The sequence below is a fragment of the Podarcis gaigeae genome, assembly GCF_964106915.1.
Source record: "Podarcis gaigeae genome assembly, chromosome: 16".
Lineage (NCBI taxonomy): Eukaryota > Metazoa > Chordata > Lepidosauria > Squamata > Lacertidae > Podarcis > Podarcis gaigeae.
This window is the reverse complement of record NC_139693.1, coordinates 17,567,935-17,585,570: the sequence shown is the minus strand read 5'-3', so window position 1 is coordinate 17,585,570 and position 17,636 is coordinate 17,567,935. Positions and strand designations below refer to the sequence as shown.

Below are 17,636 nucleotides of genomic sequence, written 5' to 3'. Positions count from 1 at the left end.
ACTCCCAAAAACCTGAATTCCGCCACCCTCTCCACCCGTTCCCCGTTGATATACAAGGGCTGAATGTCCGCCTTTTTTTTCCTGTAATCCACCACCAATTCCTTGGTCTTAGTCGTATTAAGAGCCAGATTGTTCTCTCCACACCAAGCACAAAGCCGCTCCACCTCGTCCCGATAGGCGGACTCATCCCCTCCTGAAATGAGCCCCACCACCGTAGTGTCATCAGCAAACTTGATGATTTTGTTGCTGGAATAAATGGCTGTACAATCATACGTATAGAGAGTATAGAGCAGGGGACTCAACACACAACCCTGTGGTGAGCCGGTGTTAAGGCTAAGGGCTGTGGACATATGTGACCCTACTCTAACCCTCTGAGAACGTTCTGACAAAAAGTCCAAAACCCAGAGACAGGTGGAGTTGGAGAGTCCAATCGCCTCTAGCTTGGACACCAGTCTATGGGGGAGGATAGTGTTAAAAGCAGAGCTAAAATCCACAAACAGCAGCCTCACATAACTCCCCGGCTGCTCCAGATGGAACAGAGCAGCATGGAGAGTGGTAGTGATAGCGTCTTCCGTAGATCTATTTGCCCTGTATGCAAACTGGTAGTTGTCAAAAGTTGATGGAAGACAGGAAATAATGTGACGGCGCACCAGTTTCTCAAAACACTTCATGATGATTGGAGTCAGTGCAACTGGTCTGTAGTCGTTCAGACTACTGATTGTGGATTTTTTAGGCAGAGGAACAATAGTTGACGACTTCAGGCAGGGTGGGACAATAGACTGGTGTAAGGACTTGTTGAAGATCTTAGTAAAGACCCTCGCCAGCTGATCCGCACAGCCCTTCAACATCTTTCCCGTGATGCCATCAGGTCCAGCAGCCTTCCTCGGATTCACCATCCTCAATACCTGTCTCACCTCATGCTCCTCTACAGTGAATGAGGGGCCCCTATGGGCTGGTGGCTGTAATACCGGCGTCTCAGGTGGCTCCTTCTCGAAGCGAGCAAAGAAGAAGTTAAGCTCCTCCGCCAGCAAAGGGTCACCGTCGACAGCACCAAGGTTAGGTTTGTAGTTGGTAATATGCTGAATCCCCTGCCACATCTGTCTTGTGTTGTTACTCCTTAAATTATCCTCAATCCTCTGCCTATAGACCAGTTTTGCCCGTCGAATATTCCAGCCTGGAGAGACTTCTGTATTGGTCTGTGTTTTTCTGGAGAGCATGATGCTTCTCCGCAGCCTCCTAAAAATTATCCTGGGGCTTTTCTAAAGGTAGAACTCAGTTCTGGGTTCAGCTCAGCATCAGGCCTCTGTGCTGGCCATAGATTTACTTCTTGAAAATCCCTGCCACGGTGACTCTCGCCAGAGGGGTTAGTTTGCATTTCATCTGCTGCAGCAAATGCAACAGAAAGTCTTGTGGCATTCTCAGTACTAACAGATTTATTGTGGCAAAGACGTCTGCCACAATAAATCTGCTCATTATTACTCATTCAGAAGGTTCCGAGGGTCACCACAGACATCCTAAACTTTTCATTTGTTTTTAACAGATGGAGCAAATGACTGTTATTTAAAAGATATTTGAAAGAAGCACAAGAGGGTCTCTGAGGACTTCAGTTATATGGATTTAGGGCATAATAAAAAAATATGTAAGTCATCACACAAATGTTTCCACTATTTAAATACAAATATTGGTAATCAAATCATTACAAATATTCCAACGACCGCCCCCTGTTTGATTTTGCATTTCTGTCCTGATGTTTGCTTTCTGAGGTTTCAACCATGCTAGCCAAGGATTTTATATTGAAAGGCCAAGCTGTATTTTTGGATCACAGGATGATGAACAAATACGGTACCACAAAAATGGCAGTAGTTAGCCACCACCCTTTCAGGAAATGAGCACTGCCTTGGCAGTCTTGTGGAAGAAATCCCTAAGTGAAGGCATATATATTCAGGTTGAAGATTTGACCATTTCATCTTCATCTTGGCTTCAGGGTTCCTCTTGTCCAAAGGGTCAAGGGCCTCATTTGAGAAGGGTGGATCATCAGTGTGTAATGCTGGAACCTGTTTCAGGGTGCCATGGCTCACCTTTGGAATAGGCAAAGTAATAACACATAAGGCAGTGTGTCTGAGCATACGCAGAATTCACTCCTTTCCAAAACAGAGTCCCCACAGGCAAATCATCTGGTGAATCCTCTGGCTCTGCCTTCTAAGGGGACTGGAGCCCTGGAACCACCTTTGTGGTATTTTGACTTCAGAGCAGATCTCCTAATGGCTGGGATCTCCTGAACATGGCAGATCCCTTGCTGTCATCTTTTTGCCTGCTGCGGTGTAGAAGATAGCAGCATTCGGTCAGGCGCTTGAGTCTCTGTCTGTCTCCTGGGCTCTCACAACCACAACACCCTGGAAGCCATTGTGATGATCCTCAGGAACCTAAGTAGAAGAAGCGATCAGGTGAGAAAAGGACACCAACATCCCAACACCCTTCACCTTATGGGTGCTGGGATGTGAATAGATGCTAGGAGAGGATATATTTATTAGATATTATCCTTCCTTCCTCACGTTTGTGAGTTCAGCAGAGTGCCACCCCTTTGCAGCTGAAAATGGAAGCTTAGATAGGCTAGTTTTGGCCTTTTAGTTTAAGTAATCCAGGATGTTTAAGGCAGACTAGATTTTCCTGGTATTCTCCCCCTTTCTCTCCCTTAAAATAACAATATTACAAAGAGTCTTGTAAAAGGTAAACATGACAACTACAGAATACTTGTTGAAGAGTAGCAGAAACAGCAAATTTGTTTAGGCAGGCTTAAAATGGCAATTCAGTTACAAAGACATACTTAAGTCTTGCTTGAAATGGCGTTAGAGCTTGTTCTCACATTGCTGGCAGGATGAAGAGAGATAGAAAGAGAGGGTGTGTCCAGGCAGGAAGGATAATATACAGCTATGTCCTCCCCCTTTCAAAGCACAGTTGGAGTGTCTCTCACAGAGTTCTCTTTAGCAAGTTTACAGGAAAACTCTGCGAGCTTCAGCTCCTATCATGTGCCTATCTAGCAAAACACGAATAGTTGGTTTGACCGCCCTTTAAATATCCCACACAGGGAGATGGGAAGCAGAGCTCCTCAAGGGTCATCTGGAAGCAGTCATTTCATCAGTGGGATGGGGCACAGGGCAAAATAATATACTGATGCCACTGTATTGATGATCAAATAATAAACAGCAAAAGTCTGCAGATACCTCCCAGTAGATATTATCTTCAAAGCAGAGAGAGTCATTCGGAGATCCAAGTATCCGCAAATTCATGATGACCCCTGGGAAACGCAAGAGGGAGGAATGGGGGGGGTGTGTCATGGCACAGAAGTAGAACTCTAAGCTGCCTTCATATGTATGAAGCCACATTCATACCAGCATACATCTAACAGCTTCTCCCAAAGAATTCTGGGAACTAATGGTGCTGAGAGTTCTTAAGAGACCCCCCCCATTCCCCTCCCAGAACTACAATTTCCATACTTCCTTGGAAAGCGGGATTGATTTCTTAAACCATTCTGGAATTGGTGGGTCTGTGATGGGAATGGGGGTGTCTCAGCACCCTTAAGAAACTACAGCTCCCAGGATTCTTTGGGGAACCACTTGAAGTGGTATCACAGTGCTTTAAATGTATGGTGTAAATGTGGCCAACATTAAACAAAACAGCCCTTCTATTTTTATAATCCAGCCCAAGCCCATCCTCAAATTGCTGGTTCGAGGAGGCCGTGGCTGGGAATGAGTATCTCCCTTTATCCATATTTTAGCTTGTACTGACCTCCAGTGGCAAGAAAAAGGTTGTGCCTTGAAAAAGAAATGAATGGAGAAAATGGATTGGCTCAATACGGTTTCAGTGACCACAATTTGGTCTTCTCTATTTTCTCATGCAATACCATCATCAGCAACCAACATTGCTAAACTCTGTTTTAAATGGTTTTATGTAGTGATAAAAGTGGTGCCTTCAAAAATTTGAAATCTACCCTCCCATGATTTCAATAGTGATAACTATTTAGGGTGTGAATCTGAATGATATCCGTGGATCCCTTCCAAACTTGTGACAGCGAAGTTAGAATCGACAGGAGGAAACCTGGTGAACCAGTCACACTGGTTTGGCTTGCCCTTTAAGTATTTTATTTCTTTTACTGCATTTGTCTCTCGCCTTTTTCCTCCAAGGAGCTCAAGGCGGTGTGCATGGTTCTCCCCCTCATTTATCCCCCACAACAATCTTGTGAAATAGGTTAGGCTGAGAGGCAGTGACTGGGCCAAAGTCACCCAGCGAGCTTCCTGGCCGAGTGGGGATTCAAACCCTGGTCTCTCAGGTCCTAGTCTGACACTCTAACCACCATACTCCGCTGGCTGGCTCACACAGAGAGCACCATTTACGTGCCCTAAGAGTTTGCCATAGAGATAAATGGGCGGACCTTTTCCCACCTCAGTTGGCTGGATGGCACATCTTCCTATGGGGAACAAGAGGCCAAAGGGGGCTGAGTTCCGGTTGATGGCAGAGGCACAGAGACATGTGTGCCTCTGTGCTGGACCCCAAGCTATGACTTGGAGATCTCCTTGGAAACCTAACAGAGGAAGCAAGATCTATTGGGGAATTCATGCTGTGAGTTCCTCCATCTTGTCCTCAAGTTGTATATATGTGTAAATAAAACCAAACATCCTAAAGACACCATGGTCTCCACATTGTTATGTATGTAATTGTTGAATGTTTATAAATTTTAAAAAAGACACCACGGTCTCCATCAACCTTCATTCCAAGGACACCAAACCCTGGGTAAGCACAGAAACCTGTGGAGTCTCTCACCACTCAGAGAGAGGGGCTGTACAACACAGATTTTTTTTGCTCTGCTCCTCTATGGAGGCAAGTAAGTTGTACAAGCCAAACTAAGGGCAATGTGATGTGCAAATGCACACAGAGTGTTGAAACAAATTCTCCCATGAGAGGATGCTGGACTGGATGGGCCTTTAGCATGATCTTAAATGCTTAGGGAGTAGCAAACAGTCACCTACCAGAAGTAATTCTTGGCACTCAAGGGTACCCCTCTGCCTTCAGAAGTGAAGGGGGGAGACGCTAGCAATTGTGGTACCACGTATGGTGGGCTGAGCCTGGTGAAATTTAGGGGAGCCACTCTGTCACCAGGACAGATAATGATGAGAACTTTTACTGCCACGGAAGATATATTTTATTTTTATTGTTATTGCGTCTAGGGCTGTGTGGAAAATGGCCCCATGACACTCCCTATTCAGCTCTACAGTGCCAGGTTCAAATGATCATTCCAGGGCATTGTGGTGGTGATGGTTATGGAAACTGCAACATAAAAAGATAATGCAATTCTAGGCTGGATCTACGGAAGCCTAATGTTCAGATCAACGGGAGTCATAGTACTGCTATATTCTGCCTTGGCCAGACCATGCCTGGATTACTGTGTCCATTCTGGGCATCACAATTTAAGAAGGATGTTGACAAGCTGGAAGGTGTGCAGAGGAGAGTGACCAAGATGATTAAGGGTCCGGAAACCAACCCTTATGAAGAATGGTTGAGGGAGCTGGGGGTGCTTTTGAAATTATTGTGAGGAAAGTACAATAGAAATATTTTGAATAATCGGAAAGCTGCTCCTCCTCATTCCTTGCAAAGGGTTGGAAATGGCGTTACCTCCACCTTCAAATCTTTGGCCATGGAAAAACTCACCTGCAAGACTCCCACCAATCATAGCCAACCCCAGAGTGACACCCAAACCACTCAGCTGGAAAAGGCTTTGGTATGCAGTGGTCCGTTTCCCAGAGGCGACAAGAGGAAAGATGTCCGCCAGGCTGCAAAGGCAACAGACAAGATCCAGTGAGTAGGTCTCAACAAGCTTGGCCTGGAAAACAGGCTGGAGTCTGATGTCTGGATTAATATTAACATTGTTATCCATATTTACATTCCACTCTCCCTCCAACAGGTTCTACCCCATTTTATCTTTACAATAACCCTATGAGGTTGTCTGGGCTGAGAGAGAAAAAAGGCCACTCAATGTGTGGGGATTTGAACCCTTAGCCCCAACACACCAATTACATTTATTTGTTTCATAAAATTTATATACCGCTTGATAGTAAGAAAAAAGCCTCAGAGAGATTCACAAGAAAAATAAAACATGAACAATTATCAATAACATCAGTTACAGATATTTATTTACTTTTGTTTTGTTTGTAATTTTGTGCTGTTTCATGCTGCCTTGAGCATGGTTCTATGGAAAGGCAGCATTGTTGTTTAGTCGTTTAGTCATGTCCGACTCTTCGTGACCCCATGGACCAGAGCACGCATACAAATAAATTTATGTATGTATGTATGCATGCATGCATATATGTAAAACATTCAAAAAACAATTAAAATAAAAAATGAGATAAAAACACATGTTGACATTCTACATAATTGGGTAAGCTTGCCTAAACCTCTTTGTTCTGGCCTTTGACATCTGAGATTTGTATGTTTCAGGTCACACCTTATTCTTGTGAATGTAGTATTTTAACTGTCTTCAATTCTCTATTTTAAAATTGTTGTAACCCTCTCTGGGACCTGTTGGTGAAGGGCAGGTAATAAATGTAATCATCATTATTCAAAAAATGTTTTTAACAAACACCAAAAGGAGTACAACATGGGTGCCTGCCTAGCGTCAATATACCACTCTAAAAGATTGATTTCTTACAAATGTGGAATATGCATTATGTGACACCTATAACAGGGCCAGTTCCATAGATCAAAGTTTATGGAAGAACCATTAAGCCACTTGGCTCTCACCAGGACTCACCCATCTCCGTAAACATCTTCTGTTGCCAGCCCTGCCACCAGCACGCCAAGGAGGCCGCCAAGGATTCCTGGCATCCCATGCAGGTTGTGGACTCCACAGGTGTCATGTATTTTCAGCCTGGAGGCCAGAAAGGGCTGGGGAGGAAGAGGCATTCAGCACAAAAAGAATTTTGGCACAGAATGGATGGGATTCCATGCCGCAAGATAGACTGCCATCTCTTGAGGAGGCGCCAGTCCTGGATTTCCTGCATCAAGCATCTAGGTGGCCTCCTGGGGAAGCTCTGGCTCTAGGATTGTGTGTGGTGGTACTCACCCATCTAGCTGGGCACTTTCTGTTCACAAAGACGCAACATAATGTTTCCCCAAAATCTTGGGAACCTGAACCTTATTATTATTATTTGTTTAAATGGCACTAAATCTCTAGTCTCCATGGCAGATCATTTCAATTACAGTGGTTAAGAACTTAATTCATTCCGGAGATCCGTTCTTAACCTGAAACTGTTCTTAACCTGAGGTACCACTTTAGCTAATGGGGCCTCCCGCTGCCCCCATGCAATTTCTGTTCTCATCCTGAGGTAAAGTTCTTAACCTGAGGTACTACTTCTGGGTTACCGGAGTCTGTAGCCTGAAGCATTTGTAACCTGAAGCGTTTGTAACCCGAGGTACCACTGTACAGTGTTAGAAACCAGTAGGGACTTGTAGGAGACTCCCAGTATTTATGATGCAGGAGGTGCCTTTGTTATTCAGTATAACTTGAGCTAGTGGGGTTTATGGTGAGGTTGCCTGGTCATGCAGGCATTGGGGGGGTCTGGTTTTTAAGGTTTCAAAGCAGAGGCTGGATGGCTATCTGCCAGTGATGCTTTAGCTGACATACCTGCATTGCAGGGGGTTGGACTAGATGACCCTGAGGGTCCCTTCTAACTCTATAATTCTATGATTCTATGGTGTCCTGAGAAGTATCCAAACTCATTTGGGAGGCAATGGATTTCTTACCCCGTTTGTGTTTATTGCCCCTTTTTGAAGGCCTACATGCTGGCATAACGAATAATGATTTACTGACGCTTCTTTCAGTGGCTGCTCAGAAATCTAGAGCTCAAACCTGGAAGGCTATTATTATTATTATTATTATTATTATTATTATTATTATTACTACTACTACTACTACTAATACCCCTCACATCTGGCTGAGTTTCCCCAGCCACTCTGGGCAGCTCCCAATCGAGTGTTAAAAACAATACAGCATTAAATATTAAAAACTTCCCTGCCTTCAGATGTCTTTTAAAAAGCTGCTTATTTCCTTGACATCTGATGGGAGGGCGTTCCACAGGACCGGTGCCACTACTGAGAAGGCCCTCTGTCTGGTTCCCTGTAACCTCACTTCTCGCAATGAGAAGGCCCTTGGCGCGGATCTGTGTCCGCGCTGAACGATGGAAGATGCTCCTTCAGGGGGATCCCTGGACTAGGGTGTAAAAATGCCCCACCACTGAGCTATGGCCCTTCTTTAGAAGTCCAAGGAAAATTGGTAATGTCACTTCCTTGTGGCACAGAATTCTTTGCATTTCCCCAAAAGTTGTTGCTGTTGTTTAGGAGGGAAACATACCGTAAGGAATTTGAAGCCAAGAACTGACACAGAGCCCGCCAAGACCCCTGCAATCATGGCTCCAAATGGAGTCAGCATCATCTCTCCTGAGGTCCCAACAATCACTCCGCCAGCCAAGGCTGCATTTTGAACATGAACCTGGTAAGAGAAAATCAATAGTTAATCAAATGGCTTTGGTGTGGGGCAGAGTAGGAGGAGGGTGTGCAGCAGCCGAGGGGGAAACTCAGCCCCCTAACCTGCATTGAAGGAAACTCTCTAGGCTAGGGGGTAAGCAAATCTGTCAGTTTCAGCTTCTTTCAGCTTCTCATTGTTTCAGTCTAAAATTTGTGATTTTTTTTTAAATAAAAAAACAACTCTTTCCCCCCCATCAGTATTTCAGTGCAAATTTCACCTAATATGCACATTTTGGCATGCATTTTTCCCTGACATGCACATTTTTGCAGTGGAATTACCCCAATTAAGCACCCGTAATCCTTCTGAGGAAGAAGCCATGGCTGTTTCAAATGGCACGATACTGCTTTACATCAATGGCCCAAAGTGTGGGATGAAAGCATCCAAAATGTTAAGTAAAGGATTAATGTTCACAGGGGCTATAGAACTCTGTGATGTCATATGTCAGAGGCAGTTATTTCAGTTGGTACAGTTATGGACAGCCTTAACAGTTAGAGCAGCAGGTATGTTCTGTTATGCTGCTGTCTGCCTCAGAGCTAGGCTGTAACAGTATTTATCTCAGATGCAAATCTACGTAAGATATATTAGCAACATAAGTACAGTAACACCTACCTCCGTCGTATATTTTAATCTGCAAGTACAAGTACACTGAGTAAAAGTTATTTGCTATTTAAACTTTAAAAAGAGAGTGTCTTGTGTAGTTTTTAATAGGAGGGAAAAGGGAACTAATCAAAGGGTCTTCCACATCGCTCTATAAATGGGAACTAGAATTTAATTCCCACATAAGTGCTTTCAGACTATCTATTCTTTGATTTGTTGACAGGGAGATTAGATGGTGTTGGTTATTTCATGAGCACTGATTTGCTTGCTGGGAGGTTAGATGATGTCACATGAAAGCAAGTCATTTCGCCTTCACTTTCCTTGTTGCCAAAAAATCCAGTCTTTTGAGGGAAGAAGAGTTGTTGACCTGCCAAGATGTGATTTAATCCCCTCAGAAAAGAACGACAGTCTGGAAGCCCCAGAATCTAATGCAGGCTTCCTCAACCTCGGCCCTCCAGATGTTTTTTGGCCTACAACTCCCATGATCCCTAGCTAGCAGGACCATTAGTCAGGGATGATGGGAATTGTAGTTTCAAAACACCTGGAGGGCCGAGGTTGAGGAAGCCTGATCTAATGTATGACAGGGGTGAGCAGGGATGCTCTTTTCACCCAAAACCCTATGAAAGAGGCCACCAAACTGGCCTCACCATGTCCAGCTTGCCCCCTCCATTCACCAGGGCCGAGAGGGCGAAGGTGGTGAGGGTGCTCGCAGCCAGGGAGAAGTAGGTGTTCATGACCGTCCGTAGCTGGTCATCTCCATGGGCTGCCACCGCTGAGTTGAAGCTGGGCCAGAAAAGCCAGAGGAAGAGAGTTCCTGCATGGAGGGAAGAAAGGGAAGCAGCTTTAAAAGAGGATTGGACAGAGTCACGGAGGACAATAATTCTACTATGGGCAACTAGCCATGAGGAGCATGTTCTGCCTCCACTGGACTTTCCAGCAGCATCCAGTTGGTAAGAAACAACCAAGACATAGGGGGTGTAAAGTCGTATGTAGAGAAATGACTTTCTTCCTTTCTTCATAGAACTGTAGAGTTCGAAGGGATCTCGGGGGTCATCTATTCCAACCCCGTTCAATGCAGAAATCCTGCCCACAGCCATCCCTGGGTGAACTCGAACCCCAAATCTTCTGGTTAACAGCCAGGCGCAGACACCACAATAACACTAGAACTCATGAACATCCAATGAACATCCAATGAAGCTGGAAGAGTCAGGACAGACAAAAGAAAGTGTTTCTTCATGCGACACAGAGTTAAACAATGGAACTCCCTCCCACAGGAGGCAGCAATGGCCACCAGTTTGGAGGGCTTTAAAAGAGGACAGGACAAATTCATGAAGGAAGATAAGGCAACTAGTGGCTACTAGCTGCGATGGCTATGTGCTACCTCCATGGTCAGAGGCAGTAATGCTTCTGAATACCAGCTGCTGGTAGTCACAGAAGGAGAGAGTTGCTTTTGTGCTCAGGCCATTCTTGTGGGTTTTCCACAAGCATCTGGTTGGCCACTGTGAGAATAGGGTGCTGGACTAGATGGGTCACTGGCCTGATCCATCAGGCTCTGCTTATGTTAGGTTCTTAAGGTGTTATGTCCTGACTGGCCACTATGAGGGAGCAGGTTCTGGACTAGAAGGTGGGCCTTCTCTCCGAACTTCATTTTTCTGGGACAGAAAACAGTCCGTTCCCTCTTGCTCTAAAAACTCCCCTCTTTCTATAAGATTGAGCCATTAACAGCAGCAACAACCCTCCACCTATGTGGTGGCTCTTACCAATCATAGCAAAGAGATCTGAGTGATAGGTGGAGCCTTCTCGTTCTCTGCTCTTCTTCAGCTGAGGCCGGTAAAGAATCCTGGACACCATCAATCCAAAATAGGCCCCGAAGGTATGGATGGTCATGGAGCCCCCAGCATCCTTTGCCTGAGCCAGAAGGTCAGAAAGGAGCACACAATTGCAAAAGTGGCACACAGAGATATTATTATTATTATTATTATTATTATTATTATTATTATTATTATTAGCTGTTATGCCCTACACTTCAGCCAAAAAGGCTCCTATACAGTCAATTAAGACTGCTCCTGCCCGCACCGGCTTACCATCTAAAAGGGATGCGCAAATTAACTGAAGCAGAAAGCTACGGCAAAGTATGGGTGCTCCAGTCCCAGGATTAATTTCAGAAATATCCTTTGAGGGTTCCTCCAGATAACATCTTTATTCAGGATTCATCCAAATTTGCTTCCACAAAGGTCACAGAGTGATAGGGACTGAAGCACCTGTCAATTCTGGTTCTCTCAGTTTCTCATTTATTGCTATCTTAAATTATTATTTTTATTATGACTTGAATTTGTATCCCACCTTTCCCCCAAAGAACTCAAGGTCAGCCAGTGAGATTCATGATGGCTGAGGGAATTTGAACCCTGGTTTCACTCGGGTCCTCATATGACAGTCCAGCCACTATACCACACTGGCTCTCAGCTCTTCACATTTCTGCAGCAATTTGTGATTAAAAATAAATAAATCCTCATGAAAATTCTTCAGCGCTTTAGTGTGAATTTCTCCTAATAAGCATTTTTTGGTATGTGGCTTTGACTAATGTATACACCGTTGCAAGGATTTTCTCCCAATGTTTTATGTTTGTTGCATGTATATATTGCTACCTCAAGCAACCTGACAGAAATGCAATACATGATTAAATAGCATCATTTTAATGCAAAGACTCACCCCAAAGCAACTAAGTAAGATATATTCATTAATGCCAAAGAGGGTGACTTCCAATACAGTCATCAGTAGCAGCTGGACAGGACTCGTCTTGCCAAGAACGGCTCCGAAAGAGATCAGGACTGCCCCAGCACAGAAGTCGGCATTGATCATGCTGGCAGAAAACATTGGAAGCAACAGTCTGAATGTGACAGTCTAGGCTGCCGCCCTTTCCTGCCCCGGTCACAGAATTATAGAATTGTAGAGTTGGACGAGGTCCCAAGGGTCATCTAGTCCAGCCCCCTGCAATGCTGTAAGTTAACTCCAATTAACTCAGGGCCAATGAAGGGACATCCGCAGAGGATTGACCTACACGACACAACCATCAAAGTCGTCCAATGGGGAGTTCTGATTGGCTACGGAAAGCTTGCAACTGCTCATGTCTGGTGAAAGGAGCACTGGGAGACAAGCCCTGTAATATAATAGTGGGTTTGGGGGTCAGTCTGGATGATGCCCTGAGTTCCTGGAACCCCTAGATTCTATCACCAGCTCAAGATTGGGGTGGTGGCATGTAACAATATACTGTTGCACACACACCCCAATCTCCAAGTGGTGAGAGATTCCAGGGGTGCCTTGAAATGAGGGTCAGTGGAGACTGTAGTGTCTATAGGATATATGGTTTTATTTACATATATATACAACCTGAGTGGGATGGAGGGGCTCACAGCATTAGTAGATCTTGCTTCCCCATTAGGTCTCCAGAGAAGCCCCAAGCCGCAGCTTTGGGTCCAACACAGAACAAGACAAGCCTCTCTGTCTCTAGCTTCCAGAACCAGTCAAAATGCTCTTCCACACAGCATCTCTTGGTTTATTGTTGCCCATCCCAGGATGATGTGGCATCCAGCCAGGTGAGGTAGTATAAGGAATACCCATTTGTCTCTATGACAACAGAACAACTTCTTTGGATATGTTAAATAGCTGTACTTCACAGGCCAGAAAAGGCCATTACCTTAACAAAGGGACTGGTTTGGCTGAATCAGCAGCCTCTGCTACTTAATTCTAAACAGGTGCAGAAGGGACCCAGAGCATCATCCAGACTGACCCCCACCCCCACCCTCACCTATAACCATACAATTGTCTCTATTGACCAGGGGCAGCACCTACTTTCTGATACCTGTTTCTAGTAAATCATTGCCCCTACTTTTGACTTTAGCAGGTATCTTGTTAAACATTTGTTAACATGAACTGTTTATGTTGTCCTTTCCTCCCACTCTCCTTCTTACCACCAACCCACTGCCCCCTGGGTCCCCAGACCTCCAAGATGGCACCAAGCTTTCCTGAATTGGTCTCTTGCTCTCTCCCTGGCTGAAACTGAGTCTCTAAGGCCCTTTCCCAAGGCCAAGCAGTTTGGAGAAGGAGCCACTTTGCTCACCTTTCTATTCCAATGTGGATTTTGCCATTATGGAAGGAATGGAAAAAGCCCTGGATGAGGATAGACCACTGGATGGCAAAGGCAGCTATCAGGAAGTTGAAGGCCACACCCCCAAAGCTGTACCGTTTCAGGAAGGTCATCAAGAAGCCGAAGCCAACAAAGATCATAGTGTGGACATCTTGGAAACCTGGATCAGGGTGAGAAATGGACTGGTTTAAAATGTGAGCGCAAATGCCCGTTGCTGTGTCTTGTGGGAGGGAGTTCCACAGATGAACCACGTCCTGCATGAAGAAATACTTTCTTTTATCTGTTCTGAATCTTCTGACATTCCATTTCATTGGGTGTCCATGAGTTCTAGTGTTTTGACAGAGGGAGGAAAGCTTTTCTTTGCCCACTTTCTCCATGTCATGCGTAATTTTATAAACGTCCATCATGTCGCCTCTCACTTCCCTTTTCTCTAAACTAAAAACAAACAAACACTGCAACCTTTCTTCATAAGGGGATTTGCTCCATCCCCTCAATCATTTCAGTTGCCCTTTTCTGAACCTTTTCCAACTCTGTAATATCCTTTTTGAGGCGAGGCAACCAGCATTCCCCTGTGCAGTGCACAGCATTCCCAGTGCAGTCACAGTACAGTGGTACCTTGGTACTCAAACGCCGAAAACCCAGAAGTAAATGTTCCAGCTTTTGAATGTTTTTCGGAAACCAAACAAATAGGCTGTTGGCTATTGTTTCCTGGGCAGCTGCACCAATCAGAAGCTGCGCGTTGGTTTTCGAACATTTCAGAAGTCAAAGGGACTTCCAGAATGAATTAAGTTTGGCTCTTTTGCTATTTATTTTGCATTTTTCTTTTTGAGGCTTTTTGGGTTAATTTGTTTTTGTGACTGTGTTGAAACCAGTTCAACTACTGATTGATTGATTGTGTGACTGTGAAAATGGATAAAAGCCCCCCCATCCAAACAATGACTATCATCAGTGCTGGTAAGAAAAAAATAATAATTTAATTTTTATAATCTACAATACTGTCTTATTTTTTTTATAGGACATTACATTGATTATTGCTTTCATTTTATGGATAAATGCTCTTGTTAGTAAAATTCATGTCAAACTGCTGTTTTAGGGGTTGTTTGTAAAAGTCTGGAATGGATTAATCTGTTTTGCATTACTTTCTATGGGAAAGCGCGCTTTGGTTTTGGAATGCTTTGGTTTTGGAACGGACTTCCGGATCTGATTAAGTTTGAGAACCAATTTACCACTGTATTCCAAATGCGGTTACCCAGGAAGGCCGCCTACAAAAGACCTTTGCCTGTTCAACTAGATTCCAAGGCTGAAATGTACACTCGCCATGTATGCACAGCCAGCTTCAAAGAGTTTTCTCTGATAGCGAATGGGAATACGTGTGCTGATAAGATCCAATACACACACAGGAGCCATTGCAGTCTGCAAACAGAACAACTGTCGGCTTCCTTTTGCAGTAACCTCGCAACCTTTTAAAGGCCGATAACCATGTGGATACCTTCAGTTATGCGGCAGCTAATCTCCTACAATGGGGAGCAACTTTTCACTTCAATTGTAACCAGTAAAAGCTGCAGAAAGTTAGAATTGCAGGGATTCACAAGCAACCAGGGATGGGATTTTCCAATCCACTGCTTGCTCCTTAATTGTGGTGGGAAGTGAGTTTTTCTGTACAGTTCTGATAAAAATATGAACAACTCTTGCATATTATACACATTATTAGACATAATCTTATACACTTAGACACTCCAGGCTCTTCCACTGAGCCACAGCTCGTCCCCATTATATTATTGTATACTATCCAGGAATCTGCTTGGATGAAAAGTGGTATAGAAATATTTTAAATACAAGAGTAAATGTATGTCCCTGTGTAAACAGGCCTTAGGGGCTCAGGGTTAAATTCAGGAAAGGAGGATAGGGGCAGGATTTCAGTAAACTGGATATAATTTGACTTTGTTATGCTTAAAGATGGATGACTGTCAATTTCAGTTTCTCATTTCTGCAGCCTTCAGCTTGTAATATTTCCACATCAGCCAACGATTTGTTTTAAAATAAAATAAAAACCCTTCAGAAAAATCTGTCAGGATTTTAATACTCACTTCTCATAATATACTCTCTTTTTTTGGCAATCAAGTTTCCTGAATACAATGCATTTTTAAATGCTATTTTTCAATAATATATGGAGCTCCATGTCTATTGACATCAAGCAGCAGCCTACCCTTTTCGATGACTGCTTAAAACATTTCTGTCTAGACAAACCTGTCCAGATCTATAGAATGTTGGCAAGTGTTTTAATTCGTTTTTAGCTTATTAATAATCCTAATTGTTATTTGAATGTTTTAAATAGTTGCTCTTAACTGTTTTTACTGACCGTTTTTTAGTTTTATTCTTTTTGTAAATCACATAGAGGGGTGTTCTGGGTTTTTATAACGCAATCAAACAGTAGAGAGATTTTACAAATAAATGAATGGATAAAAAAATGGAGAGACTTTGGCTTAAGTCTAGGATATCTGAAAGACTGTATCTTCCCATACAAACCTGCACGGGCTCTGAGAACTTCACAGGAGGCCTGCCTCTCAGTCCTGCCACCCTCACATTTATAATTGGTGGGATTGCAGGAGAAGGCCTTCTCAGTGGCTGCTCCCAGATTTTGGAACTCCCTCGCTAGAGAAGCCAGACTGTCACCCTCCTTGTCGTCCTTCCACTAGCAGGTGAAGACTTTCCTGTTCTTTTAGGAACTGACTGCTTTTAAAGAAAGGGCTGCTGCTGTGCTGTTTTTATTTTGGTTATTTGTATGTTTTAAACAGACTTTATATGTCTATACAGTTTTAAAGCTATCAATGTTTAATTGTTTTGTAATGATTGTTTTTTCCTACAATTTCACTGGTTCTTGCTTTTACAGGCATACCTTGGATCTCAAATGGCTTGCAAGACAAATATTTTGGGTCTCAAAAGATGCAAACCCAGAAGTGATTGTTCCGGTTTGCGAACGTTCTTTGGAACCTGAATGTCCATTGCGAATTCCACAATTTCCAATTGGCTGCAGGACTTTCCTGCAGCCAATTGGAAGCTGTGTCTTGGTTTCCGAACTGTTTTGGAAGTCAAACCGACTTCCAGAATGGATTCCGTTCGACTTCCAAGGTACCACTGTATCTGTAAGCCGCCTTGAATCCCATCAGGAAAAAGGAGTATACATCTATACTAATAATAACAGCAATAATAATTACTTTCCAACAATTTATGTCTTTTATATGTTTTAAGCTTTCTGTGTTTCCTTCCCTGCTTGATTTAATTTTTGTGAGCAGCTTTGGTTCCTGGGAGGAAAGCAGGATAGAGACAAAATAAAACAAAACCAGTAAATACTCACTTGGGTAGCGCATATAAAACTCGTTCTGCAGCTGGCTCTTGTTGCGGAGAGCCAGTTCCTCGTGCCAGAGCTTGGCGCTTGTTTCAGCATCATACTGGACGAAGAGGGCAAAGAGGAGAATAGTCAGGAACTGAAGGAAAACACAGGCGATGGGGAGCTTGAGCCTTAGGTTGGTGGTGTGCCCTGACATTGTGGGAGAAGCGAAGGGGAAAGCAGGAGAAGAGAGAGAGAGAGAAAGAAAGAGAGAGGAAAGTGAAAGCAGTCACAGGTGCCAAGCCAAGCCCCACCTTCCAGTCAATGAGTTCTCAGGGGAGCCCCACCCATCTCACTCCCAGGAAATGTTCAGTGGTTGCTCAGCCCTGGCAAAAAGCCACTTGCTTCAAGGGAGGTGGCAGGCAGCGTGGAGAGGACACCCTGGAAGGGAGGAGCGACTCCAAAAGGCCTCCAGGCAGCCGTTCTCCAGCTTGATGCCGCTGCAGCCAAACACAGGCGAAAGACGTGCACCCACCTCACCTCAACCCCCCAGAAAAACTTACCTTGAGAGAGGAGGGGGTCTTTTGCATGAAGAAATAATCAAGAGGGTTTTTTAAACAAAGGCGTATCCCGCATTTATTCCCTAAAACATATAATCAAACAAGGCATCTTAAAAAGAGGTGGTTTATTGCAAGAAAGAAAGCATACACAGACCACATTCACACTGCACAGTGGTACCTCGGGTTACATACACTTCAGGTTACAGATGCTTCAGGTTACAGACTCCGCTAACTCATAAATAGTACCTCGGGTTAAGAACTTTGCTTCAGGATGAGAACAGAAATCGTGCAGCGGCGGCGCAGCAGTAGCAGCAGCAGTAGCAGGAGTCCCCATTAGCTAAAGTGATGCTTCAGGTTAAGAACAGTTTCAGGTTTGGCGATTGAAATACAGACGCAAGGAGAAAAAATTTTGATATTAGGAATATATGCTCC

At 44.1% G+C, this 17,636-nt stretch overlaps 1 protein-coding gene across 1 annotated transcript; it reads right to left on the bottom strand.

The window, feature by feature from the left end:
• Nucleotides 1-1,602: 1,602 nt before the first annotated feature.
• Nucleotides 1,603-17,365, bottom strand: RHBG (Rh family B glycoprotein). Its single transcript, XM_083717402.1, has 10 exons — nucleotides 16,672-17,365; nucleotides 13,290-13,476; nucleotides 11,882-12,032; nucleotides 10,933-11,080; nucleotides 9,820-9,986; nucleotides 8,402-8,539; nucleotides 6,803-6,936; nucleotides 5,704-5,825; nucleotides 3,222-3,295; nucleotides 1,603-2,423 (listed from the first exon to the last, which is right to left on the bottom strand). Exons 1-10 carry the CDS (start codon nucleotides 16,859-16,861, stop codon nucleotides 2,343-2,345), a joined length of 1,392 nt encoding a protein of 463 aa, XP_083573528.1. The 5' UTR covers nucleotides 16,862-17,365; the 3' UTR covers nucleotides 1,603-2,342.
• Nucleotides 17,366-17,636: the final 271 nt, after the last annotated feature.